General features: G+C 32.6%; 1 protein-coding gene across 11 annotated transcripts in view; it reads right to left on the bottom strand.

Annotated features, from left to right (window-relative positions):
* The window catches only part of LOC119085256 (glutamate-gated chloride channel), a 33,742-nt gene extending 13,325 nt beyond the window's left edge, over positions 1–20,417 (bottom strand). For 3 of the 11 annotated variants that reach the window (XM_037195598.1, XM_037195596.1, XM_037195593.1), the window contains exons 1-4: positions 20,220–20,417; positions 16,946–17,026; positions 15,978–16,090; positions 1,912–1,988 (exon numbers count right to left, since the gene is read on the bottom strand). In XM_037195598.1, the coding sequence (XP_037051493.1) occupies positions 1,912–1,988; positions 15,978–16,090; positions 16,946–17,004 (249 nt within the window). In that variant the 5' untranslated portion in view covers positions 17,005–17,026; positions 20,220–20,417. Of the gene's footprint in view, positions 1–1,911; positions 1,989–7,750; positions 7,819–11,204; positions 11,270–15,977; positions 16,091–16,945; positions 17,027–20,219 lie in introns of those variants that run through there. The other 8 variants (XM_037195603.1, XM_037195597.1, XM_037195594.1 and 5 more) reach the window with 5 other exon arrangements.
* Between the last annotated feature and the right edge of the window lie 951 nt (positions 20,418–21,368).

The raw sequence follows: 21,368 nt of genomic DNA on the forward strand, positions 1-21,368 counted from the left end.
AGAAAAGACGAGAAGAAGACGATTACTTCATGGATCGGGGAGTTGTGATTCACTTCAGGTTATACTCTTCAATGAGTATATAGAAGAGAAACGGGCAAGACAGGTTTAGTCCCAAACACACCGAGTCCCAAACACACCTGAATTAATTTTGTGATTATTACTCCCACAATGTGATCGGATTAACATTTTATCAATGGAATTAGTAGATCTGACTTATAGGAAGCCAGCGGTATTAAGTTGGAAACGTTTTTTATTCTCTTTTTAATGTTACAAATTGTATCCTCCACACGACGAACATGCAGTTGGAAAATGTCATTCGTAAAACGTTTTATTGCAATCAAAAGTGAATAAAACTTTTCCAGATTAATACCACTGGCTTCCTACAAGTCAAATCTACTAATTGCTAAAATATTGATCCGATCACATTGTGGAAGTAATAATCACAAAATTAATTTCATGTGTTTCAATTGCAGGTTAACCATGTGTTTGTTGTGTAGTTGAAGATGTTTGTCGTCGAACAGCACATTGTAAAGTTTATAGATTTTTTCCAGCACAGTGTCGCTACCTTACTGCAAATTAGATCTACGGATTGCAGTAATAAAATATTGATCCGGATGACCTTTTAAAATAATAAATGAAAAATAAATCGAAAATTTCGTCGTCCATATGTATGCATTCACAATGGTGCCATTTATTGACAGGGCATTACCGTTGATTTTAGCGTTAGCGGGGGATTTAGCGTTGGAAATTAGCGTTAGCGGCCGTTTAGCTAACGTTCTCTATTTTGTGAGATAAGAGTAAAACAATATTTCCGAAGTTTTCACTTAAAAAGTGGCGAGTCATTTCGGAGAATGAGAGACCTTGACGAAGTAGGACATTGAAATGTTCTTAAATACGACTGTTGGATAAGAACGTTTTCACGTTAGCAACGACGGAAATGATGAAATCACTAATATTAATGCATTGAACTTCAATGAATGTTTAGGACAATAAATGAAGCATTCCTAGAAGTTACAACTCTAAGTAGGAGACGAAATATTATTTAGTAACTACAAAACCTCCTGGGTCCTATTTACAAATTTGATAGAAAGTGACGTCACCTTTGTATGAGAAATGACGTCATTTTCCTTGGAGAAATATACCTCAATTATTGAAAATAGGGTCCCATTCTGTTAGGTGTTTTTGTGAAACAAAAATTTGTAAAATATGCAACCACTGTTTATACAGAAAGGAACAGCTCCTTGCTTCGAGACAACCCTACCTAAACTTCGCCAAATTTTCATGTATGACGACAATTTTCTGTCCAATAATTTAATTTACAAACTAAGTTAAAAATTAAAAATTTTAATTTCAATAATGGAATAAAGAGGCTCGTGTTACAGCAAAAGAGTGTCAAACGATCACGAAAGAAAGCACAAAGATCAATTAAAAATTAATCGAATCAGACGAACACTTATCTGACATAGAAATTGATTTAAAGATTCCTCGCTTAATTAAAGATGGTAATGTTAAACAATGTAACAAATTAAAACGAAACACAAAAAAAAATGAAGCAGAAAAGAATGTTAGAATGTAAGTGGAAGAACAAACGAACAGAAAATGTGCCTTGTGATAAAGTTTCTAGCTTTAGAATAAATAAGTGTACGCGCGTGTTTACTGGAAAATTGACGACGAATTCATTTCTAAAACACTAGAAGGGGCTGTAAGACCTTTTTAGTGTCCATCTTTGGTGTATTAATTTACAAAAGTGTGTGCTGTGTTGATGTGAATAAGAATTTGCAATTTATTAATGAAGAGCATAATCAATCTCGTCATCTTGTTATTTGACCGTCGGTGTCGAATACAGAATAAGAAAAATTCTTTTGGAAACGAAAAATTTTGACTGTGCTTATTTCGTTGTCTTCCACTCACCATGTTGTAATCGTCGATTTTTGATATGGAACGAAGAAACATGTTGACGTGTACGACTGTGGCGATGTTTTGTGACTCTACAATGATGTTGTTTTAATAATAATAATTTTTTTGTATTTTGTAATGTTGATAATGTTTGATGAGTTTAATTCCAATTAGTTTCATCTAAAGCAGTCCGAAGATGGAGGTTAAATCAAATGTTAGATTCATTAATTCGCTCAATCAGTTATTGCTCATGTCCCATGATTATGATTAACACACCCAATTTTATAGGTAAAACGTTTTAGATTCGAGAATTTCGGCACGGAGGTGCGAGTCTTGCATTTTTACATTATTTCATCTTCAGTATATGTCCCCTAACATGCAATTCAATTGACTTATGTAACGTCACTGTATTTTTGAATTAAAATTTTGATTAGTCCTTAATTATGTCCTTGTTGTTCGGACTGATGCAATCGATTTTTGTTCTCAAATTTTTGTTTAGTCAAACTAGAACTGGTTATACAAAACGTTTAATGTTGTATTAGTGGACCTGCTTAGGCAAAAAATCGTGCATCTTACAAAATCATTATAACGATGATTGTAGGCTGTTCCGTATCGATTCCTGATTCTAAATTGATGTGGAGCTAAGACGGCAGCTCAATGATTCTCTGGTGAGCGGCCGTAATGTCGAAATGTGAAATTCTATATAACTTATCCTTTGGAAGTGGATTGATATCTCTTCTCGCTTACGAATGAAAAATCATAGAAAAAAAGTGACATTACGGCCGCTCACCAGAGAATCATTGAGCTGCCGTCTTAGCTCCATATCAATTTAGAATCAGGAATCGATACGGAACAGCCTACAATCATCGTTTTAATGATTTTGTAAGATGCACGATTAGGCCCTTTTTTCAGCCTAAGCAGGTCCACTATATAGTGTAACCTATAAGTATGTGGATTGTGGATATGGGGTTGATGTGAATGTTTCGATTCGAATTCCCTTAATTTACTGAAATTTACAGAATTTTACCGAATATTTACTGAATTTGTCTAAACATAAGTTCGTTAAATTTTCGGTAAATATTGATAAATTTCTGTAAATTTTCGGTAAATTTTCAGTAAATTTTTGGTAAATTTTATGTAAATTTTCAATAAATTGTGTAAAAAAAATTTACGAATAATAGGCCCTGCATTCAGCTAATTTTATATTTTTCCAAAAATATTGGTGTCTTATGCTGTAAGATGACTCAGGTCGAAATAACTCTCGTTGCGGAGTGTTAGCCAATACTATATACTAAGAATATAATTTTCGGCTCTGGTAAAAAAAAGTAGGAAGAAAAATGGTGTCGAGACTTCAATAATTATTATTATTATCAATTTTGTGATATTGATGCAAATGTTGGGCACACCGTGGAAAGAACAATTTTCTGACGCAACATACTTCAAAAAATTCTAAAATTGATGCTGTTGAATAATGTCATCGAAAATCTGAATCGATAAATTTGAATAAAGAGAAAATGTTTTCACCAAATAAAAATCGTGGAAATTCTACCAAAAATGGTTTCCTATTGATTTACAACATTTACTGCCACGATACGAAAAAAAAAGATTGCCTGCCCCACGCGTAAGTAGACAATTACATGGCAATTTGCCCAATGTGAAAGTAATTCATTAATTCGAAAACAATCTTGTGATACTCGCAAATTCGTGTGTGTTTTAGTAACTTGCCTCCGTAACTCGGGTAAACAAACTGTACTATATTATCACAATATGTTTACTTTATGTAATGAATTACTTTCACAGCATCCAATGTAATCTACTATTTTACGTGAGTCCTTTGTGTCACACAGTTTTTAGTTTCTTTCGATTAAATTAATATTCTTTGACTGATTAAAAATAATTTTTTTGTCGGTTTTCGATAAAATACCAACCCATTAAACCACCGAGAAAATCACTCGCTGAGAGGAGACATATTTTTTTGGGTCTTTCGTATCCATTCACAATTCACACCTAATAACATAAGCTCACGGATATAGAGATAATTGGTAACCAGAAAATAAATAAGATGAAGGAAATAACAACATGAACGGAAAACAAAATTAAATCAAAAGAACTAATCAACTAAAACAAAGTTATAAAAAAAATTAAATTCAAAACTTCATTTCGTTATGTTCATGGATCTCAAATGTTTAGATTTTCTTTTTTAGAAAAAAATCTTTTTCACTTCGAATTCGAAAAAAAAACTGAGAAAGTAATTGTATATGCATGCTATACGCTTTTGAAATAAAAAATTAAATTAAATTTAAAGTTTAAAAGTTAGAACAAACACACACGCATTCTGAATTTGTTTTTATCATTATTTTTATTTGTAATTAAATGCCAGCTACAAATTAATGACCTGATTATTGTAGCGCCAAATTTTTTAATGTTCATTGTAAATGAATTTATTTTTTTTCGTATAGTTAAGTTTTACTAATTTTTTTTTGTTGGTTGCACCAATGAAATATATCGAACATATTTTAAGTGAATACATTTTTGAACTCTGATAAAATGATTTATGATGAGTATAAAATTTTATTGATATTTTGTGTAGTTGTTGTTATTTATGTGGAACATAGACAACTTATGAAAAGAAAGAAGAAAAAAAAATTGTACGAATAAACATATATCCATAAAAGGCACCTTTAATAAAAAAATAAAAAATTAAAAATTAATCGGAAAATGAAAATTAAAAAGAAACAGAAACAATTCGAATGAAGATAGAATATTTGCCTAGTTAATTAATTTAGACTCAAAACTTAATATTAAAACATTTAAAGCGATAACAGTGATATTAACAATCATTCACAATGGTATTTAAAGTATTCAACCTAATTTTTAAAGACGAAAAAAAATTATTTAGCTACGAAAATGTTGAAATTAAAAGAAAACAAATTTCAAGAAAAGTATAAACAAGTGCACCAAGTTTGATAGTTCGACAGGAGGTCTGCCTTTTCGAAAAAAGTAAAATTTTAAACATTCGACATTTCTGTTTCGAGTTGGACAGTGTAGATTCTAACAGTTATTCGTTGAAATTTTCACTTTGTAGATGGAATAACTATTTAAACATTTTCAACTAACAATGTTCAGATTTTGTTAGAAATTCAAAGGACTTTAAGGAAAATAAGTGAAAATCCAAGAAATTCTTAGAAATATTCCTAAAAAATCGTTAATTTTTAAATTCAGCATTATTTAAGAATTCTTTGGAATTTGTAAGAATTAATTTCCTAAAATTAGGCCGAGGACCCTCCAATTTTTAGAAACTTAATTCTTAAAAATTCTTAAAAATTCTAAGTTTACAAATTAGCTAATTAAAAAAATGTAAAAACTTTTAGGAATTTTAAAGAACTAAATTATTAAAAATTGGCCCTGCAACGGAGGGTTTCAAGATTTAGGATTTTTTTTAACTTACGGAAATTTTTAAGATTGCATCTTAAAGAAAATTTTGTGTTGATAATGATCACGCGAAATATTACCTTAATTTCATATAATTTTATTAATTTTATGTCTGTTGCCTGTGTCACTAAATTGATTATTTTAGCAGGAATTGTAGGACTGCAGTGGCACAGGACTTGCTGTTTATCAAAATTCGAAATCAAAGAGTTGTTTGTATTCATGACCATAATTTCAACATCTTTTCACACAACTGGATCAGCTTGTATACACAAGGTTGCCTACAGATCGGTCATACAGGAATAGACATCAAAGAGATAACATTTAGGCAATTTCAAAAATGCACAGCTTCAGTGATAGTTGAATGCAACAAGTTCTATTCTAACATTCATTTAATGCTATCAACAGAAAACGGATAAGTAGCATCTCGCAGAGTGGAGCACGTGATAAATATATCGAACCAACTCACTTAAAATTCTATGTTAGAAAATGTACAAAATGTGAAAGACATAATATGCAAAATTCACAGCGAAATGCCATTCATCATTTATACTGTTAGTATCGAAGTCGAAAGACGGAAAATCGTGAAGTGAATGAATACGCAGACAAGTTCGCTTGACTGGTGTAGTCGTGCTGTAATTAGTACAACGAGAATGAAAATAGACGTAGAAGAATTTTCTTTTAATATCTACAAAATTAGTTCATTTGTGCAACAAGTTGTTTTGACGGTTTAGACATTGAATCAACTAAACAAAAACAAATATTTTTACTATGCTGGTGCATGTAATAAGGCGATTACATGTATAGGCAATAACCTTTACATCACTCGCATAGTAAAACGTCGTACTACACACGGGAAATAAAGTGATATCTCGTATCACGATGAGTAAAAGTACCTCGGGCTGCCGCCCTCGGATACTTTTTCTCATCTGGATACGAGATATCACTTTACTTCCCTTGCATAGTAATGTACTATTGCAACGTGTTGCAATTTTTCCAATTTTTTACGCAATCAGGGCCTTTCTTTAAGAATTTTTTTAAAAGAAATTTTGAAGAATTTTACGAATTTTTAGAGAAATTTATTAAATTTATCAAAATTTCTAAAATTTTAGGAATTTTTCAGAATTTTTCAAAATTTTTTGAATTTTAAGAATATTTTTTTAAAAAAATCTAAAAACACCTAAAATTTTGAAATATGAGGATTTTTTTAAGTCCAGGTTAGGGCGCTTTACATGGCAATGTAAGCATTTAGCCATGCCTTCTGGCCTTAAGAATTTTAGGATTTTTTAAAAGTAATTTTAGGAATTTTCAAAAATTAAAAAAAAAATCTTAAAAATAGGCCCCATAATGTAATCACTTGTAGAAAGTGAATTTTTGGAATTTAGTTTTGATTTTGTGTTTGTTTTTATCAATATCTACTTGATTATAATGGAACACGCTGCAGTCAATCGAACTTACTCATTGGTTTTTAGTTGCATTCTGTGTGCAAAACAATCGCTTATGAAAATTAAAATGTTCGAATGATAAATTCAACTTTCACATTCGTCAGCAAATAACGTCCGATACGAACTATGAAACACTTCAAATCTACAATAAATGTCATAATTTTTTACCGTTTCATTAAAAGATAAATTAAAGTAAAAATATATGTACATAAGAACGACACACAGAGATCCATAAATGACATTAAACTTAGGGTTAAAACGAAAGAAAATGAAGAAGAAACCAAAAATTAGAGAAAAGATGTTAAATCATTTGTCTTTCGAAAATAAAAGTGAAAAAAATAAGAAAAAAAAAATCAACAAAAGTTTCACTTAAAAGTTTACTACAAACATTCAACAAACGATAAATGAAGTAAAGAAAAATAATTGGAACAAAAAGTTTGAAAATTGAAAAATTAAATGAAAAAACATAAATTATCACATGGCCCACGTGACGACACTGGACAAAATATATTATTTATCATGACCCATTTATATAAAAGTACTACGATTTAGAATTATTTTCTGCATTACAGATAATCTCAAGTAGTTTTAAGTTCAAAATCTTAGCTTAGCTCAAATTATATTTAAAGAAAAAAACTTTTTGATTTAAAAAAGGAAAATTCAGAAAAAATTCTCACAGTGGATGGCATTATGTATATGAAAGCTACACACAACATTCTCTTCTGTGAGCTGTTTGCGAATACATTTTGTGTTTACGATTTCGAGGAATATTTTATTCGGCAAATAGCCGACAAAACAGGAATCGTAGTGTGTAGCTTTCCTGGTATATACTGAGTAAATTCCATGAGAGGAAAAAATTTTTATCGAAATACGAGACGAAAAACTAAACTAAAATATTGAACGAAACACGTCTTCGATTTAATTTTTTTTATATTCTTATCAGACGCAGATATAATGGTGCTGAGTCCGTGTCCACTTACCATTGTAACGTCATCAATTTTCGAGATACTTCGAACAAAAATGTTGACGCGGACGATTGCTGGACCATCTAACAGCAGAAAATTGAAATGTTTGCTTTTATTGTGCTAATATATTTTGTTCCAATTATTATAGCAAATCATTTGTGTGTAGTAGGATGTTATAGTTGTTTGTTTGTTTGTTATTTTTATGGTAATTAATTACAAAAATTCTTCATATTTATCTATCCCTAAGGTAACTTATAAACGATGTGTAAATGGTAGATATTACTTGGTTAGATTTGTTTCAATCAATTGGTTTGAAGAGTTACATAAATAAAAATCATTTTGTTAGTGCGCAAACGTGTACACTTGGGAATAACTGTGAAAGCTGCATTTTCTCTCGAGTAATATTTGTGATATTCTTTACGATCCGTAAAAGACATCACTGGAAAATCGACTTTTCACCTTTATTCCCGAGTTACACAAAGTAATTACAATTTGTTTGAGCTATAATTGAGAGACGTTATAATTGGAAAAATGGATTGGATTAAGTGGGTGGATTTAGATCCGAAAGGCTGAATGCACCACCTAAGCCGCCCACTAAAAATTTTACTTATAAGTTCACTCAAAGATATCTCAAACTTAAAAACCAAATTTTTTGTTTTTTCAACTTTGTCATTTCACAATTTGGTCTTATGGTGAAAAAAAAACGGATCGGCAAGATTGATTAGATTTCTTGCTGAGAAAGCAAACCTGAACCATACATTTCTATGCTCTGTTCCCTCAACAACATATTGACCAATTAAAACAAAACAAAACGAAAGCGAAAGAGTCTATTTATTCAAGCCTTTTGTTTGCAGTGATTTTGTTATTTGAACCGTGATTTTTCGAGTCACGTAAATTTAAACCACACAGAAGGGAAATGATATGAAACAGTAACTCGAATTGGTTGGGGTATATGCGTTTCCGTTGTCTATCGGTGGGTATGTCGATTTTCAATTCCCAAGAGTTCAGAGCTTATTATTCGGAATTTAAATTCTTAAAAATTTTGGAAAACTCCTTTTAAGAATTTTGAAGAATTAATTTTCAAAAATTCTTTAAATTTTCAAAAAGATCTTAAATTTAGAGATTTCGCAGAACTTTTAAAAATTGTAAGAATTTGATTCTTAAAATTCCATAGAATTCTTGAACGTTACAAAAAATGATTAAAATTCCTAAGAATTCAAAAACATTCTTCAAATACTTAAGAATTCTACAGAAAAATTACGAATAAATAAGCCCTGCAAGACTTAAATTTTAAGTGTCAAAACCCACTCGGGTCGCCGTAGCTAGCTTAACGTAATAGATCTTCAGTTAGAAGCAACCGGTATTTGAAGATTAATTGAAACGAATAACGAAAACGGAGCTTTTTATTTTCCGATAATTTGATATGATTGCGATGTTGTATTGCCTCAACAAACTTGTTAAATTTAGTAATACGAGGAACCCGAGACATGTCAAATAACAAAGAACGCAATACGATTATAATATCGGACAACCATTTTCTCAATTTATGTAATTTTGGGTCTATCAACAAACCCATTTGTTATACATCGAAAATGAATGGGAAAAACTGGGCCGAACAGAGTAAATACTGAACTGAATATAGCACACGGAAAAACGGCGAGTTCATATTGCCATAATGGTAAATACAGCAAAAATGGGAACAACTTATTGAAGATATAACTTTCAAATATCGAAATATCATTCGATTGCCATTTTTTCGTCTGAATCCGTAGAATATATAACGTTTTTAGTGGGCTAGTCATCGTATTGAATTCGAATTTTAATAAAAGAAAATCTCAAATCAGAGTGAAACTTCAATTTGTTTTTAATTATAACAAATGCTGCAAAGGAAAAGGTTATAGGTCATGACAGTGCGCTATATATCTCGATAATGCGATTTTTCACATTAGGTTTCCATTTTTTTCATCGAAATATCGACATTTTGCTATTCGTCGATTGACTATTATCGCCACTGTCGATTCGAGGAATTGATTTTTCGGAATGGAAATCGTGCAAATAATGCGGATGTTGCACATAATGCAGCATTTGTGAAATAGGAAATTATTCGCACTCTGTCATATCCGTGCTAATTCAGGTCATCAAAATATATATCGAATCGAGGTTTATGCGGTTCAAAGTTAATAGTTGGACAGGTTTCCATCGTTTAAAAATGATGACATAGCAACTGGAGATAAAGTAATAAATTCTGACTAAAGTTTGTGTACAACACGCCATTTTAGCTTCATCGACTTTTATGTACGGGAGATTTTGTGAGCTTCAAGATTCTATTTCGTATGGAAATCCAAATTCGATAAGTGACTTGTCGATTGTTTTACTATTAATAGACGTGAACTTTACAGAGATTGTTATTGTTGCTATGAAAATGAAAATTTTATCGTTCTATACTGAGGCATTTTATTGCGACAAAGTCTTTTCTATCCCTTGTAGGTTGCTTTTAAATTGATATTTGTCCTCCCACAGAAGAAAAGAAACCGAAAAACCGAATCCAAAGAGAAACTAAACACGACTCATCATGATAATCGAAAATGTGCGGCAAAAATAGAAAATTTTATTTTTGAAAAATGTAGCCCACTCCTAATACTCTGGTTCGTAATTTCATATTTTATTATATTAATGTTGGTAATTTTAGATTATGACAATTTAATTCGCAACATTTATAATAATATACGATCTAATAATAAATGGTTTACGTTGAAAATTAATAAAATGTTAAGATAATAACAAGTTGCAAAACATCTAAAATTTAATAAATTCAAAAGGCCATACGGGGCAGCAACGGTTGCATTTTTTAACGAAATTGAATAATGCCAATTAATGGGATAACGACTTTAATTTAGGGATATGTATCGATTAGTATTGGGTAATTGGAAGACAATAATCAATTTCATTGTGATTGGAATCCGGTTTTACTTTGTAAAAGCCATTGAAAGCCGGTCGGCTTTTTTAATTTTGTTTTTTTTTGTTACCCAATACTAAGACGATTGAAAAAACAACAATCATTTCGTCATAATTCGACGACCGTTTCTTCTGTGTTTCCACATCTTTAACACAGATGTACTCGTTGTCCTTCGTACACTTTGTGCAACTAGCCACTTTATACAACTGTGGTTACTCGCACATTGTGCGAATAGACAATTTATCTGGCTATACGCACATAGTCCGAAAAGCCAAAGTAGTATAAATTGACCATTCACTCAATGTGCGAATAGCCAAAGTAGTATAAAGTGGCTAGTTGCACAATGCAAAAAAGACTGTGGAAACGCGTTCAAGGATATTTTGTCGTCGAATTTATTTCGAAAGTTTTGTATTTTATGGTTCTAGTTTTGAATCAAATTTTTTTTTTGTCTTTTTTTCATGGCATTTTTCTTTTTATTTACGAAATCTTCTTCAAACAAACATAACAACTTACCATTTTAATATCGCTTATCGTTGCTATACTTCGAACGAAAAGATTGATTCTGACAATGGCCGGGCCTAATATGTGGCGAAATTATATTTTTTTCTTTTTTATATTTTGGTTTTTTTTTGAAAGCAAAAATTTTACGGATAATTATTTGTGTTGCAAAGGAAAGTACTAAAATGATTTATTATATGTCATAGGCATACTTGGGATCACACTAAAATGCGCCTCTCCTCTCAAATACTAAATATCAGGTCTGCATGTGTCGATTTAAGCTCTAATTTTAAATTTGAACAATTAGCTAAACTCACTTTTCACAATGTTAAGACATATAAGTGTGTGTTTGGTGTAGTGGATTTGAAAAAAATGTTTTTTTTTCTTCCAAAATATCAGGAGGTCTTGTCCAGCAGTCATCCAATGATTGTCATAACCATCTTAATTTTATGGACCTAGAGCCCAGATTCATATCATTCCTAATAAGGTTCGAAGGATATGTGAACACTACATTTTTCATCGGTGTGTAGTGTAGCTTGAATAACTGTTTTTCAATGAAACACGAACTGAAACCATTCCTCAAAACAAAGTGACAATTCAGGTGAGAAAATTCCTATTTTCACCCCGCTCTCATTCTTCGCAGAAAGGAATTGTGAGAAAATAGAAATTTTCTCACTTCTGAATTGTTATCAGACAAATCGCTATCTTAAGAACGCACTTCAGTGGAGAAAGAAAGGAATCTAACGAGGTTGGGATTGTTCTATTTCTCCACCGTGGCGGTTGGCCATTTGGTGGCACGCTGTTGAGTGACGCTTCTGCCTGGCTCGGCTTTTATATTGGCTCACTGCAGAGAAAGCTTACGTTCGAACGGGCTAGTCTTATGAAATATGAGACTGGACCAGGTCAATTTCGAGCGGAATGTAAATCACAGGCTTTGTCAATATCAATGACAAGGACTGTGATTCGGGCGACAATGTTGCCTTACTTGCTTTCATTAGTGTAAGGCCTAAGGGATGAGACGCAGCCGTCCTCCCAGTGGCTTTCTGGCAACCACAATCTAATGAAGCGAGGTTGACGCCAGTCACTCTTTGATTTCTGACCTAGAGATTAGCTGATCATTTTGGTACCTAATCATAGGGATCAGTTTGCTCGCCTGGAGTGGCTCGTTTAGAGCGTAAGGTAATAGGTTGAGAAGGAGTTGAGGTCCTAAAAAGGGCTTCAAGATTTTAATGATGACAGGGTAGCACAAAGGATCCAATGATCTGTGTGCATTGATCAGAAATGATCACCCTAACTGATGAAATCTAGAAAAAATTTCTCCACCGGCTACAAATTGCGGATAAACCAGATTTGTGTCAAAATGAGGTATTAATCCCAAATGACGAATGGAATTTGTAAAACTTTTTTTTTAGTTGAAATGCCTGTCGTTCCAGACGACTAAAATTTCCGAGCTTTCAACTTGTCAGGTAAGACAGCACTTTCTAAAAAAAATTGTATTTTTAAATTCCATTCGTCACTTGGGACCAATATCTTCATTATCACTTGGCCCTACCCTGGCTAGGGCGAGAATCAGTGGACGATGCTGGAACCTGACCACAAAGTATTTAAAAGAAAAAAACTTTTAAAAGTCCGCTACACTCTAATGTGTCTCGTATTTAGTAAACCCACACAAACATTATCAAAAATTGTCCAAAAAAAATACTTTGTCACAATCAGTGTTATGATCCTTAAAGTTGAAGCTGTGGAGATTTTTGCTGTTTCAAAAATACTTCGAATAATTATTCAAAACATGATACAAAAATGCTAGGTCTGCAATTTTTAGATCGTACAGACTGAATTTACAAAATGTTCAAATTCAAAAAGCAAAAGACATTGACCATTGACAACTATAATTTCATTTTCCTATTTGCACAAACCGTTCGGTATTTCTAGTAAGTATTTTGATTTCGTAAAACTAAATTCTAATTTCATTCGTGTTCGGTAAACTAGTGAGGATGTAAGTTACGATCATTGGAAGAGCACACAATGTTATATGGATTCCAACGATTGCTGATTTTTATTTCTGATATAAAAGGTTCATTGCAAAATCTGAAGCTAAGAGTACGGACAATTCACCTACAATCATTCAAACATTGTGTCAACACCCCATGGTTAAATACATTTCCAGATCAGTTTCAGATTCACATTTTTTTTAGATACAACACAACAACGGAATTATAATTTCAAGCGATTTTGATCCAATTAATTCTACTCATTTCGCATGCGATATCGACATTACCACACGTTATATGTCGTGTTGCAGTGCCATAATGAGAAATGAATAAAATGGATTGGATGGGAATCACATTGGATTGACATCGCTTAAAGTTATAATTCTGTTACTGCACGTAAAAAAATTAGAATGTCTCTACAAAAAAAAGCTCCAAACACTATAAAATGGACTGCAGCATCTGCATAATATTCATAATTTGTTAAAAACAAAATCGTTAAATTAAAAGGCGATTAATGATGAACTAGACTTCTAAAGTTCAGATAAAATAGCAGATCTCTCGTTGGTTATATATAACAAATTTAAAAAAAAATGTTGTTGCATGCTACGTCCGAGTAGATTGCTTTTAATTTCCGATCTTTGACTAAGTGAATATTATTCTCGCAAAAGCCTGTTTTCAACATAACATTAGAAACTTTGACTAAGCGATCAAAAATAAATTCGGTTAATTATTCAATAGGCTTCTCTATTCGTACGCTGCCCTTTGATGTATAAAATTGCAATTAATTACTTTTCTGTAGTTAAATCTCGGCGAAGCGTTCTGTATTCGTAATTGTTTAATGCATATTCAGTGCACAGCCTGATTCAACGTACATTTCTTGTCTGCTTTCACCCAGCTGGATTTTGTATTCTCTGTGTGCACTGATAAAGTGCTAACAATATTATATTGGTTATGCGCGCACGCGTGTCGATAATGTATATATCAGTGTAAGCAGAAACACATTCTATCCATGCACACAAAGGATAACAAACCAGCTGCTAGGAACGGCTAACGCGAAATTATCTGGAGAATTTAAAGCTGTCGGACCGTATACCCTACCGACAATTCGATAGTAGAACAGAACGTGTAATAAAAATCTGCAACGTGTAATTTCAAAAACTAATATCCTGTCTAAGGCACACAAAATATGTTCAAATTTTTCAACTCTAACTAATGAAAAACGTCATCGAACGACGTCATAGGTGAAGAAATCTTCTTCCTTTTTCATGGTAGCCCATGCGCGTTAACAATACAAGCAGAATGGGATAAAGGAATAATTTTATCGGGAACGATGCTCGTTGTATCGAAATTTGTTAAAATTATCGTCTTCATCACCATTATCGTCTTGTTTTGTTGCCGCCAGCGTTTTATAGAAATTAAATTTTCAAAAAGGTTCAACGGAAAAATATCACATTTTCGTTCATTTCAGTTCCAGTTAAGAAGCGAATGTCTAAGCAACATATTAATTCGGTAATAAGAATCTGAAAATTTCACAAGTACTCGTACAGAGATTTCAAGTCTTTCCTAGCTCTCATGGAACATAGACCAAAGCTCCATCTATATTGAGTTATTCAAGCTGCAGTACGAATTAACTGTGACTAATATAAGGTCAGATTTTTCACGAAATGACAATTAGTTCCTCGTTTCGGTATGAAGTCCAGCATTTGTTTGATTTTTTTTTTATTAATTCTGATTGATGCATTTTTATGCCACTAATACCCTAACCCTATTCAGATTTAACGGACGGCTATATCATCTGTTAGCGAAAACGAAGTCAGTAATGAACACTATACAAAGGGTTGATTTTATGCAGCAAAAATGTTAGAGCTACTGAAGTAGTAGAATGTCCATCAATCAGTTGAAATACTTGGATCAAAAGATGTGTAACAAATTCGACAATGTATACTGGTGATATGTTTACTGTCTGCGAAAGGCTAACATTATCAAATTATTAACAAATTTATATTTTTCGTGAAGCCAAAATGCACCTTCAAGTTGAACAGAGTGAAATTGAATAACAAATGATTTCCGTTGTATCTCTGGGCTTAAACAAATTAATAGCCACCAAAGTGCTATAACGACTGTCGTTTTATTGCACAATCATATTTTATTAAAACGACCTACGGTTATTTTACTCTAACTAAGTATTTTTGTGAGCATTTCAATTGGAAACAATCTACTAATCTTTCATATACTTTGTTGAATCGTTGAGTCACTTAAGAAAATAAGAAATTATTAAACCGAACTAATACGTAAATTGTGTTAACATAAATTGGTCGATAACTATTTATAATGGACGGCGAATAATTGAATGTTATTTTAAGAAATTCTTATTGCACGACGTTGCAAGCCGAAGATGCAGTCTTCTATCACATTTTTCAAATCGGTTACAATGGTTCTATATGTAAACCGGCGTAAGTTTTGTGCATTATTTGTGAAAGGTTTATTGCCTAAATGCTGATGAAACTAACAAACACTTCGCTCAAAACTGTAAACCCATTTAAAATACCACCCATGAACAAATATTGATAGAAGACCCAGCTCAATCATTCAATGATATTCTTCTCTCTAAATTTAATTTGTAAATTTATGTTCGATTTTTAAGCCAATTTAAACACTGGATTAAAAATTAATAGCAACATTTGGCCCAATTCTGGGCCACAATTGTAAATTTGTTAGATTGGAAAATGTTTTGATATTACAATGTGAATTTTATTAAATTTCGTGAATAGAAAACAAAAAAATGTTTGCTCCTTACCGGTACCATTGATGCCAGATGGTCGGATGCGCGCATCATATTTGCCTTGACCTAAAATTTGATCTAAGACTTTCTTTTCCTTTTCTCTGAAGTTGATTTTGGCATTGTTTCCCCTGAAACAAAATATTTGATTTAGCAATGGCAAACAATCAATGTTGGCTTGACTTGGGGACTATTTATATAGGCCGAGAAGATGTGTCTTTAAATAGTCTTTAAAAAAGAAGTAGATATAGTTCAAGTCAGGGTTCGGTTGCGCTATCAGGCCAAAAATCTACGCTAGTTTCCTTATTCGACTTTATCTTCGCATATTTTGATCCAGACCATACAAGTGAAGTGTTGATTTTGACTTCAGCAGACCTTTTTTTCTCTATAACACGAAGAACATTTTGCTGACAGTAGCTAGAATAAGCAGAATTTTGTGCAGTGCGAATTTGCCCAGCGGTAGCCATCCACATTTCTGTTCTTTTCTATTAAACAAAGGGCCTTAGCGTTAAAGTTTTCGAGAAAGACGTTTTTTAAAAGTCAAAAGCAACACGATACTCACTTCACTATAGTATTTATTTGGCTCAAAAATTGCAAACAAACGTCGAAAAAGAAAACTAGGGCAGATTTTCGCGCTATAATAGCGCAGACAGAACATTTGAGAAGAAATTAACCTAACACGAAGAATCGAACTATAAATGAATATCTAAATGCAAAAAGAAGACGTGTCCAATTAGCGAATTATAAGAGAGATGAAATTTCATTGATTTAGCCAAATTTTTACGATTTTATTTCTTATGAAGTATCGAAAAACTTCTATTGACATTGTCACACTAAGTGAAACAAAGGTAAAACATAACTATTTAGCGACCGAGACCGACCGAAAGTCCGAGAATCAGATGTACTGTGTACCTTTTTATATGAACTGTTATTGCTGGACGTATAAGATTTAGTTTTAACTTAAAAAATATTTTAATTTTACTTACAGTGATGCACTACATAAACAGGCTAGATACAAAATCCAAAAGCAATGTCCTGCTCCCATTGTAAATGAACCTCTCCCTCACCTGTAAAAAAAAGAAATAATTTTATCGTTTATGACAATTTAAATAAAAAGTCTGTAAACAGGATCGCAGGAAAAGAAGAATTGATCGTAAGGAAATTAGGAATTGATCCCAGGAAAAGAAGAATTGATTGCAAGAAAAAGAAACTTCGATGGCAGAATACATTTTCCTTGTACAATATGATTAATTTTTGACAAAGTGTTGTATTGCCTTGACTTGACCAAAATTGTTGAAAAAATTTCTTTTATTCAACGAATGTCCAAGCAATACAACAATTTTATTAATATGATTAAAATTGAAGACTTGACCATCAGCTTCTGCAATATTGATAGATTCAACTAAACTTTTCTTGGAAATTTTCAAATCGATTTTCAGACCGGAAAAGCCGTTTTCACGAAAAAAAAAAACTTAAAGTGAAATAACTGTCGAACGTGTTTCAATGTTTTTCCCCTGTAAAGATTTTTCTATAAAATATGGAGTTTCCCTAAAGTGACCCGGAACATTTCTCAATTTCGACGGCTAATAAATTGACCAATTCCTAATAAATATTGATCATTGGGAATCTTTGGGAAAGCTAATCTATCGATTAATGCCCGACGGAGCATGAACTGATAAGTTGTTCCCAAGATATGAGGTGGGATTCCCATACAACTCCAAAATTGAATTTACGTTTAATTTTGCTCACTTTCCCTGAGTATTGTTGTGTTGCTTCTTTAATGAAAACTGGAAATTTTTATAAAACTATTACTCTGTCATTATTCCCAATGAAAGTATAAACCAGGTATAGTCTGTTCATACAAACCGGAGGACATGGCGATTTCATAGAAACAAACTCACATCTCATGCTCCATACAAAATTTGACATTCGACCATACCTTGATTATTCCTCATCCCAATAATGGATATATATTTCTTCCCTGTTCTAGAACCTAGAGATTTGACGGATCTTTAGCAGATTTTTTCGTGAAAGTTCGAAAGCAAATAATGTTGACGACACCACATGATGTACATTGCACTTTATATCTACGTAATAGGACAATTAATAGAGTACTTAAGGAGCCGAAGTAAGAGTACGAAAAACATGTTAAATTATATTTCTGACGCCGAAATTAAAAGCAAAAACTATAAAATCCAGTACGAACATATCAACAAAAACATAAATTTAATTTTCCATTGTGTTATGTACTTCATCGTATAATTATTATGACATCCAAACAGTTATATAGTCACAATAACGAAATAGCAGCGATGATTCCAGGGCATACCCAACCACCCTCCGATAAAAAATGCTTTTAATTTGACTTTTCACATAAATTAATTTTAGAAATAGACAAAAAGCTCTTTTAAGGTATGTGTTCTCGTCCCGTTTAAAAGAGTGCTCCTGTTTCGTATTTAAGGCTGAACTAGAATACTTAATGACGTCAGCAACGAGAAGTTTATATATCGAGTATTATATGCAAAACATGTCGTCTATTATTTTGTGTTTATTCATCAATGTGATTTTCATCGTGTTGTCAACTTCAAATGGGTATATAGGTATCTACCGAAGGAGCAGAGAAAACGTGCAATTTGAATATTGCGAAAATAGATTTGAATACTACAGGCGTCACTCATTACTTTAGATGTGACCTAAAAAAAATGGATGTGAATCTCTTTATTTCGGTTTCTATACGACATTCAACAAAAATCGATAGGGTTCATTGCTATCTATGGATGCTGTTGACGATAGCATTTCCGCAAGTCACATCATAGTAGAATTTGTCGAATTGTGACAACTGTAACTACTATTCAAATTGTTGTAGAGTGCGCAATGTGCCTCAAAATTCGAAGACAAAGTCTGATCGAAGTCGTAGGCTGATAAAGATATTGAAATCAATTTTTAAAAAGAAGAAATTTTGTTTTTTTTTTCTTCTGCATTCCCGCACCTTCCTAAGCAAAATTATTACAACACTCTAGCTACGGTGAATGTAACAGCACATCGGAAATCTATTCAACGTCAACGTCTTACAAACATCGGAAAACTTAAAAAATAAATGCTTCATCATCGCTCTTTCATTAAGCGCATTAGGTGAAATAGGTCAACGGGGAAAATATAACAAAAATTTTCAAGTTTTTTTTTTTACATTTACACCGACGGCAATCACCAGCCTTATTGTCGAATCTATTACTTATTTCGATCAAAGTTATTTCTTGAAAAAATTAATGCAAAATCTATTACTTCACAAGTTTTCTTTAATATTGTAATTACTCTAAATGGAGTGAAGTAATTAGATGAAGAATCATTTTCGGAGCACTGATCTATTGCACGCATAATTTAGTTGATTTTATATATCGCTGTTTGAAAATCTTATACTTCCGGAGCGGTATCGAAGCGGTATATGATATGTGAAGATATATCGAAAGTACCTTAAAGTACGTTATAAGATCACTGTTTTTGTAAAAATCTTCGGAAACCCTCCGGATAAAAATTTGCACAGTCAATTGAAATGTTTTCGATTACTTCTTTTTTACCATTTTATTAATTAATTTGGTTAACTTACGGGTTCGATTACTTATTTTCCATTATATGAAAGACAGATTCTCAACTCAATGCATGTCATTAAACAGTTTTTTACTCAGAATTAAATTCTGCGTGGGTTAAGGATAAAACAACAAATCACGACCATACATTTTGGTGGCATAATTGAACTGATGGAAGGGAGAGAATTGGGAATAGTCGAACTAAATTTTCAGATGAAAATGCAAAAAGTTTTATATAACAAAATGCTAGCTTTTCGTAGCCCCGCCTGTTCATTTATTATTTTTCTCAGGCAGGACGACCATCATTTTTAGTAATTTATATGCTGTGTGCGTCGAAAATCGCATTTTTTATGTTTCAAACAATTCTTTCGGCGACATTTTCTCGGTGTTTATTGACCTCGGCCTCGAATCGGATCAACAAATTTTACAAAATTCGATTCGAGACGGGAAAAAACGCATGGAGTTGAAAATTTACACCATATTCGATAATGCGTATCACTCCGCCTAAAAATTTCAAATGGCTTGTCTGTACCTTTCCTTTCATTATTGACAATGTTATCGCAAATTATTCGACTTAATATTCGGGTCAACAACTCATCAAACCATTGCAATAATACGGGAAAAAAATGTTCATAACTTCCAGTGGTAAAGAAAACGAAATTTAGAAAATGTTTACCTAAACCCACAACAACGAAACAATTTCTATCCAATGTGCATTTTAACATTTATCATTTTTCACATGAATGACAAAGAAAACAAGCTTTTTCTGTTGAACTAAAAAAAATTTCCACAATTTTCTCTTGGAACACACTCAATGTTTTTAACGTTCGACCGTTACCAAGCAGAGACTACACCTGACTAAAATCGATTGCACCGTTTCTTGCCTGGATGCTGCCGCACACGATTTAGTACGAACGAAATTTCCTCTAACGCGAAGCTTTCTATTATTCCATTGACTGAAAGTCAGGGTATTACACCAGAAAATACGGAAATATGTGGGAAACAGAAAAGTTCACTGTGATTGAAAATGTATGAAATGGTATGAACAATTGTGGATAACAATTCTTCGTTGAGGACACGATAACTTGAGTAATGCTCTACCAATTTGGGTGATTTTTTTTTCTCTTTTTTTTAAATGTGTGGAATTAAAATACTGCGGGCTGAATCCGCACCTCAGTAAGCTAGGGTTCTCGGTAACTTGGTGCCCCTGCGGATTAGAAGAAGAAACAGGCATACACATCATTTGTGAATGACCTAAATTTCTTCAACAAAGACGCAGGCTCCTTGGTGATTCCGTCGTGCAACCCTCCGAAGTTGTCGCCAAGGGACCTGCCACTTTAGACATGTTCCTGGCGGCGACCGGAAGGTTGCCTTGATTTAAGTGATGATCGGGAAAGAAACAAAGGATCACAAGATCTGTGGTTTAAGATTACCTAGATGATCGTCCCACCCTGATAAATCTAAAAAATCCCGAGGCTAAGTTCGAAGATGGGCTATGTGGGACGAAGGATCTGGAAGCTATACCAGAAAAGTAGAATTTTGCACTGTTTGTTACAGCCTCAATCGAAAAAATTTACTTTGATGAAATTTGATTTTGTTGCGTATAGTGTGTGTAAATAGTATTAGTATGTTCTCGATAGAGTTTAATAAACTCAGTTTATTAAAGAGCAAGTGGAAAGAACAATTTCATCACGGGACCGCGTGGGCCGTAATTCACACGAGTCGTGATATTTTTTCATGATTGAAGGTTTTGTGAATGTAGTAAGGACTTCTTTTTTTTGTACAAAAGAGTAAGAGAAGAACATCTATCGCACTTTTATATTTT

The sequence above is a fragment of the Bradysia coprophila genome, unplaced genomic scaffold (assembly GCF_014529535.1).
Source record: "Bradysia coprophila strain Holo2 unplaced genomic scaffold, BU_Bcop_v1 contig_94, whole genome shotgun sequence".
In the NCBI taxonomy this organism is placed as follows: domain Eukaryota; kingdom Metazoa; phylum Arthropoda; class Insecta; order Diptera; family Sciaridae; genus Bradysia; species Bradysia coprophila.